The sequence below is a fragment of the Mixophyes fleayi genome, chromosome 7, assembly GCF_038048845.1.
Source record: "Mixophyes fleayi isolate aMixFle1 chromosome 7, aMixFle1.hap1, whole genome shotgun sequence".
In the NCBI taxonomy this organism is placed as follows: Eukaryota; Metazoa; Chordata; class Amphibia; order Anura; family Limnodynastidae; genus Mixophyes; species Mixophyes fleayi.
In genome coordinates this window covers 60,670,248-60,683,251 of record NC_134408.1, presented here as the reverse complement: position 1 = coordinate 60,683,251, position 13,004 = coordinate 60,670,248, and the positions used below count along the sequence as shown (strand labels likewise).

General features: G+C 39.1%; 1 protein-coding gene across 2 annotated transcripts; it reads left to right on the top strand.

Moving 5' to 3' along the window:
- The first annotated feature begins 275 nt into the window (after positions 1-275).
- On the top strand, positions 276-12,766 carry LOC142096953 (hemoglobin larval subunit beta-1-like). Of its 2 annotated transcripts, XM_075178579.1 has the most exons (4): positions 276-358; positions 10,455-10,578; positions 10,818-11,040; positions 12,541-12,766. In XM_075178579.1, the coding sequence occupies exons 2-4, from the start codon at positions 10,487-10,489 to the stop codon at positions 12,667-12,669; spliced, it is 444 nt and encodes a 147-aa protein (XP_075034680.1). In that variant the 5' UTR covers positions 276-358; positions 10,455-10,486; the 3' UTR covers positions 12,670-12,766. The 2 variants fall into 2 exon arrangements, with proteins under 2 accessions (XP_075034680.1, XP_075034679.1); XM_075178578.1 differs by lacking the exon at positions 276-358 and having other exon boundaries at positions 10,397-10,578.
- Positions 12,767-13,004: the final 238 nt, after the last annotated feature.

Below are 13,004 nucleotides of genomic sequence, written 5' to 3'. Positions count from 1 at the left end.
TTTCTATGCCGGCTTTAAAATCTGCCAAGCACAAGAAGGGCATGACAAACCACTCCTTCTGCCACAGGCACAACATCCCTAAAGCTATCCCAGTCAATGCTCAATAAGGCATCGGCTATATTATTATTCATCCAAGGACATGATGAGCTTTAATACCAGTAGGAAGACCAGGGGACAGAGTCTCTATGGAGCGTATCTGCAGTGAGTAGTACAGCTCCCGCAAATAGGCTCTGCATACACCCGCATGCGCAGAACGATTTTGTGCAGGACACGCTCAAAACAGCCACCTATGCTCATTTATGATTCAGGCCCCAGGTGTCTAAACCAACGAAATTGCTGGAGGAGAGGTATAGTTAGCGTAAGTAGTCAAATAGTTACCCCTATTGATATTGTGGCAAACTGTTCCGTGTGTAGTAGATCTACTAAGACACATAATTCTGTAAACTGCTATGTGCCCCTTGGTTTATATTTTTTGTATGTACTTAAACAGAAGAAGCTCATTATAGAAGATCTATGGCGTCAGCTCCTACTGTAATGTCTGACATTCCCGAACAACCAGGAGCAACCCTCAAATCATGCTGAACATGTTCTTGTTTCTCACCTGTGACCAAGGCACCGCCAGAACACAAAGGGAATCAATTGATGGTAGACATCAACTGAAAAAAGTAGTGTGTGGGGCACTCCTGTCCCTAAGGGTTTTTTAAAATCAGCTTTATTAATGATTATCATTAAAAATTAGACAAATATCGAATATCAGACTAGGCGAATTATTAAAATAAAGAGGTGATGAAAAATAAAGACAAGTGATAAAGATAGTTAAAAATACCCTTCCGGGAAGCCGGTGGTCACAAAGTTGTGACACTTATAATTAACTGGGGAAAATACCCATAAGTATAAACATTGTATCAGTTAGGTTCAAAATAGCACAGTTTATTAAGATTAAATGTCATACATTCATTGATACATTGTGTTTCACATATAGCCAGCAAATGTGTCCACTCTGATTAAGTTACAGTAGTTCTAATAAAAATGCGCTTCTAAGGGTTATAATTATTAAGGCCGCTAGGGTGTTATAGTCTAACACAGATATTGAGGGAAACTTAGGTCTGTATATATATTGTTCCAAAAGTCAGGGTTAATAACCTGACTAATGTAGATTCTTAGAAAATTAGGGATCTAAACATATAGTCCCAACGATTGAGATTGGTAGCTCAAATTGATATATAAATAGATAATATCCTCTCATATGATATGTGAAAGAGAGGGTTTATTATTATCATGACCACAGAGGATTCTCCTCTAAAACATATCTGTTGTATTATAAAATAGATCGGCTCTGCCTATAGTCATGCTGATAGCGAGACTAGCGGTATTGAAGGACCATAAGTACTAATCCTTCTGGTCACACTCCTATGGTAGGATAGTATTATACTAATATAAACCCTAAACAAGGCGCATTGCAGCAGTCTAAATAAACTGCAAGATTAAACAGAGTGTGGCACGATCGCGGCTGGCTCCGCTAACCGGCTTCACACTTCTGGGTGTGTCACACGTGACCCGACGTACGTTTGGCCCTATCGGCTTAGTCATGGGAATTACCTGTCTGTTGCGGGTTGGAGGTTTATAAACTCATAGCGGCCAATAGTTTACTTACATTTATGATTGACAGTCACAAGGACCAATAAGGAGGTGTGTCATGTTTGTTCCATAGTAAACATCTCCACTCACAAGTTAAATGGGTAGATAAGTGGATAAAAACGAGTATATCATCTAGGTAAGTATATACAGTTTATAGCCTAATTGTCTTGGATATTATTATCAAAATTATTGTGGATTAATGCACTGACAAGATCACTCTGAATTAGTGCACTGTATTGCTTATATAAAAAAATATTTTATTATGGTAATAATAAGAATAGTAAAAATAAAAATGGAAAAGTGAAAAAAATATTGGTGTTATAAATAAAAAGTGAAAAAATTATTATGTAAAAATTAATGTGCTAAGACCATGTTTTCTTCATGGATTATACAATGTGACCATATCCTATTATTTATGATTAAGGAAAAAAGTCATTTAAAATTCCTGTGAAGTGACACGTGGAAATGTCAATATAGTAATAATATCAAGTGATAACATTGGTACCAATGACGTCATGTATGTCAGATACCAAAGATTTGGTCTGAACAAATTCAATGTGAACACAAACAAATATAAAGTGCTTACATAATAATGTATCAGAGTGAAATTGTATTACTCATGACCTAATCCAAATAACAAATGTATCTATCATATTCATGGGTAAATATATTAAAAATAAAAATAAATAAATAGAAATGAAAAAATAAAAAATAGGTCTAAACTATCCAAATCTTATAGGACTATAAAATTTCTTGGCAAATAGTTCAAATATCCCATTGTGATGTCCTATAGTTAGATATATTGAATCTGAACTTCAGTCAGGTACCTAGATGTCGTGATGATAATAGAGTTAGAATTAGTAGGATTTCTACCCAAGGTACTATGGAAAGATGTGCATATCAACATTCTTATACCTAGTGCATATAGATGACATGGGTCGTCATACACACAGTGGGACCTACAAAAAGCTAGAGTGGAAAGATGTACATATCAACATTCTTATACCTAGTGCATATTGATGACATGAATCGTCATACACACAGTGGGACCTACAAAAAGCTAGAGTAGTTAATATTGTCATTAAGACCAAACGGCATGAGGGAATGGAGTAAGAAAATCCATCTGCTTACTTTTTGAAGCAGTGTTTTCATAATGTCCCCTCCCCTTATGCCCATGAATATTTTTTCTATCCCAAAGGCACACAAATCGTCAGACCTACCTCCATGTATTTGTAGGAAATGGCGTGCTACAGAGGTAAGTGGTTTAAAGCGTTGTTTATCCATAGCAGCATTTCTAATACTTCCTACATGTTCAAGGACTCGTTGTTTTAAAGGTCGACTAGTCATACCTACGTAGATCTTATTGCAGGTACATTTCAAAACATAAATAACTCCTTTGGTGTTACAATTAATAAAGTTTGTCTTTGCCCATATCTATCGTGTATTTCAGTAGTTTTAACCATCACTGAACATGCTTTGCATGATCCACATTTATGTGAGCCTTTTACAGTCAATATTTGTTTTCTTGGGTTATAATGACTTTGTACCAATTTGTCCCGTAGGTTAGGTGCGCGTCTCCAGCTAAAATTGACCCTCTCATCCAATGACTTGACCAATTGTTGGTCTGACATCAGTATAGGCCAATGTCTTTGTACAATTGATTTAATTTGTCTCCATTGCTGGCAGAAGTCACCAACGGAAAAATTTTATTGTCTGATTCCCTCTTCTTTTTGGGGTATATCAGATCTACTCGATCTACCATTTCAGTTGAATTAATGGCTTTCTTAATAGATCTCTTACTATACCCCCGTTGAATCAACCTCGTACTTAGTTCTCTAGAGCGTTTTTGATAGTCCTCTGTACTGGAACAATTTCGTTTAAGTCGAAGGAACTCCCCCTTGGGTATGTTTTTAATGACTGATGGAAAATGTGAACTGTCATTATGAAGAACACTATTGGTCGCTGTTTTCTTCCTATAGAGATCTGTTTCTATTCGTCCATCTATGGTTTTCCTGCTGGTAATATCCAGGAAATTAATTTGGTTCCTATCCATCTCATAGGTTAACCTAAGGTTATTATCATTGTTGTTAAGAGTATGAATGAATTTCTTGAATGATTCTTTGTCTCCCTGCCATAAGATGAAAATATCATCGATATAGCGCATCCATGTTATTACCTTATCTGTATATTGGGACAGATTTTCATGAAAGACGATGTCCCTCTCCCATTGACCCAAATATAGATTCGCAAATGTCGGGGCACAAGCAGCCCCCATTGCTGTGCCCCGTATCTGCAGATAAAATTGGTTCTCAAAGACAAAGAAATTCTTTTTAAAATAAATTTTAACAGATCTACAATGAAAGCTCCAAATTCAGAATTTTTGTTACTCCGCAAAAAGAATTCAACAGCTCTAATGCCAACATCATGTTTTATACTTGTATACAAAGACTCAACGTCACATGTGATCAACCATATGATCTCATCTAGGGTTATTCCATCTAGAAGTTTTAAGATATCCATGGTATCCCTCACATATGACGGTAATGATGTGACATGTTCTCTCAGGTGGGTATCAACGAATATGCTGGCCTGTTCCGTTAGGCTACCCATCCCTGAGACTATTGGTCTTCCCAGCGATATTTGTGCATTCTTGTGTATCTTAGGTAGCAAATATCTAGTTGCTACTTTCGGATGGTCAACTCGTAAGAAGTTATATTCAGTATTAGTAATAGTTCCTTCATCAAGAGCTTTCTGAATAAGTTTATCATACACTGATTTAAAATCTTCCATTGGATTCCCAAATAGAGGTTTATAGCAATTGGTGTCTTTTAATTGTTTATACATCTCTGTTTTGTACATAGAGATGGGCCAGATCACCACATTGCCTCCTTTGTCAGAATTCTTAATAACCACTTCCTCCCATGAGCGTATGTCTTTAAGTGCCTTCCTCTCATCCTTTGTTAGGTTATCAAATTTATTATAACTAAGTTTAGTTCTTAGCTTATCCAAATCTTGTGACACCATATACTCAAAGGTTTTAATTTGTGGATATATCATGTCCTTGGGAAAAAAGGAAGATTTCTTCCGACATATAGGTCTACCCTGTGAGACTTCCGGATTAGTGTTTGCCTGTTCCAGATTTAGTTCCTCCAAAATATTAAGTGTGTCAAGATCATCAACATCCAATCTTATAGGAGGATTATCTTGAGTATCTGAATTGATATTAGTTGTTGAAATTGTTGTTTTATTATTATCAAAGAACTTGGTGAGTTTGAGTTTCCTTGTAAAGAGATTTAGATCTCTTTCCCAGGAGACTCGGTCGAAATCGGAAGTGGGAGAGAAGGATAGACCTCTACTTAATAGTTTAATATGTGAAGTAGACAGGATTTGCTCAGATAGGTTGATAATTTGTAATGCTTGTTCTTCATCTGTTTGTCTTATTGTATCTAAATGATACAGTGATTGTTCATCTATCTGCCCCTCCGTTGTTTCCTGCCGGTAAAGTAGTTGTCTTTCCAAATTCTTGGTTGTCTTTCTCGCAGATTTCTGCTTACTTCTCCTTGTCCGTTTCGGCTTGACCCTCCTTCTCCCAGAGGTCTTGAACCTTCCGCTAAAAAAGGTGGTGATGAAGAAAATCCACGGGATCCTCTTCCTTTATTAAATGGTCTATTTTTACCCTCATTTTCTGAAGATTCCACCTCAGAGGATTCATAACTTCTCATTTTGTCTTGTTTATCCCTAGGATGAGTAGTTTTTCTCCATCTAAAAATATTGCCTGTAGCATAATCTCTTTTGTCACGAACATATTTGGATTTCTTCCTTTCAACAATTTGTTTCTCAAAAATCTCCAAATCTTTTTATGTTTCTCATACATTTTCTGAAATGATTCAGAGGTCTCATGATCTTTGAGTTTGTGACTCCATTCTTCTATCTCTTTAGAATAGGATTCTAATATGAGTGAGTCGTGTTTCAATGTAATCCGCATGAGATCCATAGAGCATTTGAGGAAGGTATTCTCCCATTCTGATTGTAACTCTGGTGTGGCTAAGTCATATGTGGGATACAGTTTCGGTCTAAGGCCCCTGGGAGTAATTGATTGTTTTAAGTAGTTTTCTGTAGTCGTTAAATTCCACCAAGTTCTAGATTGTTTCTGGAGGAGAACCTTTAATTTGTGCGGAAGTGTGAAGCCGCTTAGCGGAGCCAGCCGCGATCGTGCCACACTCTGTTTAATCTTGCAGTTTATTTAGACTGCTGCAATGCGCCTTGTTTAGGGTTTATATTAGTATAATACTATCCTACCATAGGAGGGTGACCAGAAGGATTAGTCCTTATGGTCCTTCAATACCGCTAGTCTCGCTATCAGCATGACTATAGGCAGAGCCGATCTATTTTATAATACAACAGATATGTTTTAGAGGAGAATCCTCTGTGGTCATGATAATAATAACCCCTCTCTTTTACATATCATATGAGAGGATATTATCTTTTTATATATCAATTTGAGCCTCCAATCTCAATCGTTGGGACTATATGTATAGATCCCTAATTTTCTTAGAATCTACATTAGTCAGGTTATTAACCCTGACTTTTGGAACAATATATATACAGACCTAAGTTTCCCTCAATATCTGTGTTAGACTATAACACCCTAGCGGCCTTAATAATTATAACCCTTAGAAGCGCATTTTTTATTAGAACTACTGTTACTTAATCAGAGTGGACACATTTGCTGGCTATATGTGAAACACAATGTATCAATGAATGTATGAAATTTAATCTTAAAAAACTGTGCTATTTTGAACCTAACTGATACAATGTTTATACTTATGGGTATTTTCCCCAGTTAATTATAAGTGTCACAACTTTGTGACCACCGGCTTCCCGGAAGGGTATTTATAACTATCTTTATCACTTGTCTTTATTTTTCATCACCTCTTTATTTTAATAATTCGCCTAGTCTGATATCCGATATTTGTCTAATTTTTAATGATAATCATTAATAAAGTTGATTTTATAAAACCCTTAGGGACAGGAGTGCCCCACACACTACTTTTTTCAGTTGATGTCTACCATCAATTGATTCCCTTTATGTTCTAGATTCGTCTAGTTTAGGGAGCACCCCCTCATATAATATAATATATGATATCTATTGAGGTTTGTCCTTGCTTTAGAGCGGATTGGCAATCTTTTTCTTTTACTAAGGCACCGCCACCCAGTGCTATGACAAAATCACCACATACACCACCATACATGGAGTCATGAAGTAAACCTTCAGATAAAAACACACTTATTAGCCTTTACTTTGTCGAGACGTACTTACTAAAAAGCATATTAGAGCCCACTCAGTTTGTTACAAGTAATTAACTAAAAACGGATCTTAAAAAAGCTCACAAAGGCTAAATGACATTTGGAAGATTTCAGACAGTTGACTCATCATAATGTAGCATGCATGCTTTGTAACATACTAATTAGAGATAGACACAGCATAGCAACCACCCTTGATTTTGAAGCACCACTGTCATTCATGTACATATGTTTTGTTGTCATTACCATGATGAACTAAGCAGATACAGCACATCCTATTGCTGCTAACAAACAGGAATATACCAGCAATATAATGAACCATGGAAATAGAGTAGACACCAAAAAGCATATAACAAAACATAATATACCTACATGGCGCACCTCAGAAACCCCCCCCCCCCTCCAAAAAAAATTGTGCGGCCTCTTCTTTTGGGATACCACCCCAACCACTTGCCAATCACTTTCAGCACTCCAAATGAACCAGCGTAACCGAGGGGGACAACCCTACCCTAGTGCGATTATTAGCAATCTACCCTCTGTGTCTATAGCAGTCCTAACATGGGCATCCCCTTCTGCACAAACATGCCTGAGTCTGCCAGCTTAAAGTTTTTTTTACAAATGTGCCTTGTGAACGCAAAACATTTTCCTCCAAATATAGGCTCTGTTCGCCCGCAAAGATCAACCATCCGGACATATAGATCTAAGCTGCAAAATTTGCATCCACACTTCCACACACTGTTTTCTAAAATAATGCCACCCATCCCATCTTGCTTTTAACAAACTGCCTCCTCCACACATCCCCCTGAGCTATATGGACATGCCCCAAATCATTCAAAACATACACTTCAGTGATATTCACATGCCCCTCAGGTCCAGCTCCGGACATAACATGCTGAAAACACTGACCAAACATCAAACCAGTTAACATAAATCCTGTAGGCCTCTTTGCCTACCCCTCCTTACCTTGTGATGAAGCTGCCGAGCTGCCTCAATCATGGAGCCTGTCATGTTGATAATTGATGCTCTTCCTGGAGTGTCCCCTCGATGAACACTATTGAAAGTGTCATTGTTTCCACTGTCTATATACAGCGCATGCTAGTCCATAAATTGTCCTGCATCCCAAGATCAAACCTTCCCCAACACAGACCAAAGCTGTCTAACCTTCTGCCATACCTCCACTTCTGTGAAAGCAAAAGTAATAATTTTCATTCCATCTTGCTTTACCAAGCCTCAGCATACCTTGTGCACATGTTTCTTTTCGACATTACATAAATGCCCTAAATTATGTAACTTAAACATTACGACCGTCCTAGACTCTTGAGGTCTGCCTCTAAGTAAGAGGCCAAAAAACAACAACATTCCACCCCACCATTGAATCTGGCCACTGTAGGCCACACTGCCTACATCTCTTCTTCGCTGAGCTTCATGCCACGTGACGTTGACCTATCCCCAAAACTTTCCTGTATGGATTCTGTACTTACACCTTACTCCAACTCCCTAGAGTACCGCTGCGCCAGCTCATTAGAGGCATGAGGGTCCATCAAATCTCCTTGCTCAACACCTTGCATACAGCATGAGGCTTCGTATGTCATCGAGCTGACCCCTCGACTTTTCTGGACCGGCTCCATATCAATAACCTGCACACTTGACCCTGCACCAAGGAAAAAAGAACCATGCACCCCGCATTGCTAACCTCCGTCCCATTCAACAATGGAAGTCATTGAAATAAATGCACCAGGAATACCATGGCCAGGGGAGAAAAGCAGGGGCAACAGGAGCATCTGAGGTGGGGACAAGCAGGGCAGGGCAGGCATGACAGGGGAAGTGAAAGACAAGGCTAGAGCAGATGTGGCAGAGTGTATAAGAACATGCAGGACTCAAGCACGTATGGTGGGGGCAACCGGGCGGGGTCAGTCGCAACCTGTACAGGGTTGAGGGTAATGGGCACAAAGGGGGGGAAGACATGCCTGCAGGGGAAGTGAAAGGAAAACTGGGAGAGCTGAGGGATGGGAAAAGGCATGCAGGGCAGAATCGGGCAACTAGTCTGGCATGAGCTTTGCTGGGAAGGAGCAGCCAGGGGGTGGGGTGTAAAAAGGCATGGGGGAAAAACTAGTGCAAAGAAATGTGTTTACTGTGAAATGGGGAGGTAACTAGTGCACATGAGAATAGTGTCTGCAACAATAGAGGGCAACCGAGCAACATGTACAATTGAGCTGTGACGTGGAGGGGGCAACTGGGCAGGGGCACACATGGACTGCAACAAAGAGCGGTCAATTAGAAAATGGGTAAAGGGAGAGGGCAACGTAGGGGCACACCCTTGTTGTGACTTGGAGTGGGCAACAGGGGCAGGAACTCATGTGCTGAAGACTATAGAGGCAGGGGCACACGTGTTGTGACATGGGGCAACTGGAGAAGTGGCACAGATGACTGTGGCATGGAGGGGGCACCTTGGGCAAGCGCACATACGGGCCATGATATGGAGAGGGCAACTGGGTGGAGGCACAGATGCTATGGGCAAGAAGGGAGCAACCAGTGCAGGGACATCTATGAGCTGGGACAGGGAGGGGACCACTGGGACAGAGGTACAGCAGAGCAGTAATATGAGAGTGAAGAGTAGCTGGGAGGACATGACTGGAGCAGGGATAATAGTGATTTGTAGCAAGGGGGAAGCCAGGGGCAGCTGGTATGGAACAAGATGGAAGCCACATAAAAAATGTGCAGAGAGGAAATAAGGAAATGCAGGGGCATCATAACAGTAAAGGGTAAAAGGGCTCTTGCAGCTGACAAATTGGCAAAGGAAACACAGAAGGCAGGACTGCCTTAAGGAGCAGGAGAGGCACATGACACAGTGAGTGATGGTAAAATGGCAGCGAAGGCAGGCAGAAGAGGGTGACAGGCAAGGGGAGCTGATGACGTACCATGTATGCGAGCCATGTGCTGGAAAAAAAATGTGGGGGAAGGGTCCACACTTCTAGCATACTGCGCTGATCGGGCAGACAGGTGCAGCAATTACTATGCTGCCGATGGATGGTGACATTAAAAGTCCAATCGGCTAACAAGACATGTTGGGATTTGCAGTTTCACAGCAGCTTAATGCCACATCTTGCCAAAGCACTATTTTGGAAAAGGCAGTATAATAGTTATTAGAAGTGCCCTTAGTCTTTACAATAATATAGTTTAACTGTATCCTAAATCTTTAAATCTGAATATAATTTCTGGTAGATATTACTTTAATTAATTATCATATATTAAAACAAAATGTGTAATTACACAAAGAAACATTAACAGATAAAGCAATTTATTGTAAAACTAAATTATGTTGATTGAATTGAGAGCATTGTAAGTAAAGCAGTTTGGAAATGCTTAAAATGCAGTTTCCATTTGCAGACCTATCAGATTTTAGTGGATAAGAGGACAAGAATGACACAGCAATAGTGTAGCATGGGTGGAGAAATGCTCTTATAAATAGGAAGGGTCTGCCATGTCTCCACTATCCCATCTTGTTACTGCAGCTGTACTAACAACCTCTAATCAGAAAGCCACCATGGTCCACTGGACAGCTGAAGAGAGAGCCGCCATCACTTCTGCATGGGCCAAAATCAATCTTGAAAAGGATGGTCAGGACGCTCTGAGCAGGTAACACATAACTTTATATTTATAAGATAGTACATTGTACAGGGCAGGAAATCCATTTATGTGGTATACGGTGTAAAAAATATTTTTAGAAAATAAAAGTATAATCATTTCTTTAAGTATGTAGAAAATGCGTAAATATATTAGAATTATGTAAGTAGCGTAGTATAGACATAGAAAGGAAGAGTTGAAAACAGAACATATTAATCATTTTTCTTATGCAATCTATTTATATGCATTAGGCTGCTTTTCGTCTTCCCCTGGACCCAGAGGTATTTCAGCAGCTTTGGAAACCTGTCCAATATTACTGCCATCACCGGTAATCCCAAGGTCCGTGAGCATGGCAAGAAGGTGCTCACCACTATTGACAATTCCATTAAACATCTGGATGATATTAAACATTACCTGGCTGACCTCAGCAAGAGTCACGCCCAGGTGCTGCATGTGGACCCCGAGAACTTCAAGGTACAGTAATAATACTGCCTAATAGTAGATTGTTTTACTGTCATTCAGTTCTCTTTCAGATAATTCTGTGTTTATGGTAATAAGTTAGAAAGTAAAATTTAGTCATGATGGCAGCAAGCACTAGTCTGATCATTACCTAAACTGTATTTTAAAGAAATAGCTATTATGAAAGAGTAATTTATTATGACATAAACCACATTATTGTCTATATACTGTGTATAATTCAGAAATCTATCACAATGAAAGGAGAGGGAAATATCCACATATAATTAACATGGAACAGAACAGTAGGGGTACAAAGGTTTGGATAGAAACATAGAATTTGACAGCAGATAACAACTACTTGACTCATCTAGTCTGCCCAATTTTTAACCTATGTTAACCTCAAACCCTATTTGATCCTTTATTCTTTGTAAGGATATCCTTATGTCTATCCCAAGCATGTTTAAATTGCCCTTCTGTATTAGCCTCAAACACCTCTGATGGAAGGATCTTCCACTTATCCACTACCATTTCTGTGAAGTAATTTTTCCTCAAATTTCCTTTGAACCTACTTCCCTCCAGTTTCAATGCATGTCCTCGTGTTCTAGTACTTCTCTTCCTTGAAAGAATTTTTCCCTCCTGCACCGTGATAAAACCCTTGATATATTTGAAAGTTTCTATTGTGTCCCCCTGTTCCCTTCTCTGCTCCAAACTATATATATTAAGATCTTTTAGTCTTTCCAGGTAAATTTTATTCTGTAGGACATGAACCATTTTAGTTGCCCTTCTTTTTACAGTCTCTAATGTATTTATATCCTTCTGGAGATATGGCCTCCTGAACACAGTATTCTAGATGAGGCCGTACCAATGTCATATTCAGTGGGATTATTACTTCTTTCTTTCTGCTACTGATTCCTCTCCCTATGCAACCAAACATCTGATTTGCCCTTCTCAATGCTTTGTTACATTGCTTATCTGCCTTAAAGTCATCTGAAATTGTGACTCCTAGATCCCTTTCCTCCTCAGTAGTTTCCATTATAGTGCCATTAACAACACTATTTTTAGCCTTTGAGTTTTTAAGACCCAAGTGTATGATTTTGCATTTTTTGACACTGTAGTTGCCACTGTCTTGACCATTTCTCTAGTCTACATAGATCATCAATTTTTTTTTTACCCCCACCTGTTGTGTTTATCCTGCTGCTTATATGTTCACCATTCATCCCTGAGCACCCCTGCAACCATTTGAGAAGCACTTTAGTTCAGACTCACTCTAGGGTGAGAATCAGATGCGCTCTAGGGTGAGAATTAGAAGCACTCTAGGGTGAGATTCAGAAGCACTCTAGGGTGAGAATCTCTAGAATGACGGAGGTTCTGTATCAGACCCATCTGTACATATAAGCTGCACAATACCTGTACAATGATCTCAGATATAAATGTATGTTTATCACTTTTCACTTCCATGCACAATTCCCACCTCACCTGATTTAATAAACTAATCATGTTGCTCTCTATTCACAGCGCTTCGGTGAGGTGCTGGTGATCGTCTTGGCTGGCAAGCTGGGATCTGCATTCACCCCTAAAGTCCAAGCTGCCTGGGAGAAGTTTATTGCAGTCCTGGTGGCTGCTCTGAGCCATGGATATTACTAAATCTCTGTGATTATATTAATATTGAGTCACCTCTGCATAAAATCTGTTTGACTATATGATAAACAAAGTGTTATTTAAAGAACAAAAACAACAGATCATGTCTTCTTTTAGATTTATTGTCTTTCAATAAATTAAAACTCCATGGTAATCTGAATTACATATTGTTATCATTTTGCTGTAGTCATGTCAACAGTGTGGTAATGTGGGTTACACTTCATGAAATATTCTTCGCAGCCATATAAAGTAACCTAATATGGAATTCATAAGGTATAAAGTCGTATGTATAACAGGGGGATGTACAATAACACTAATTGTGGCTGCTGATGGGCAAAAAA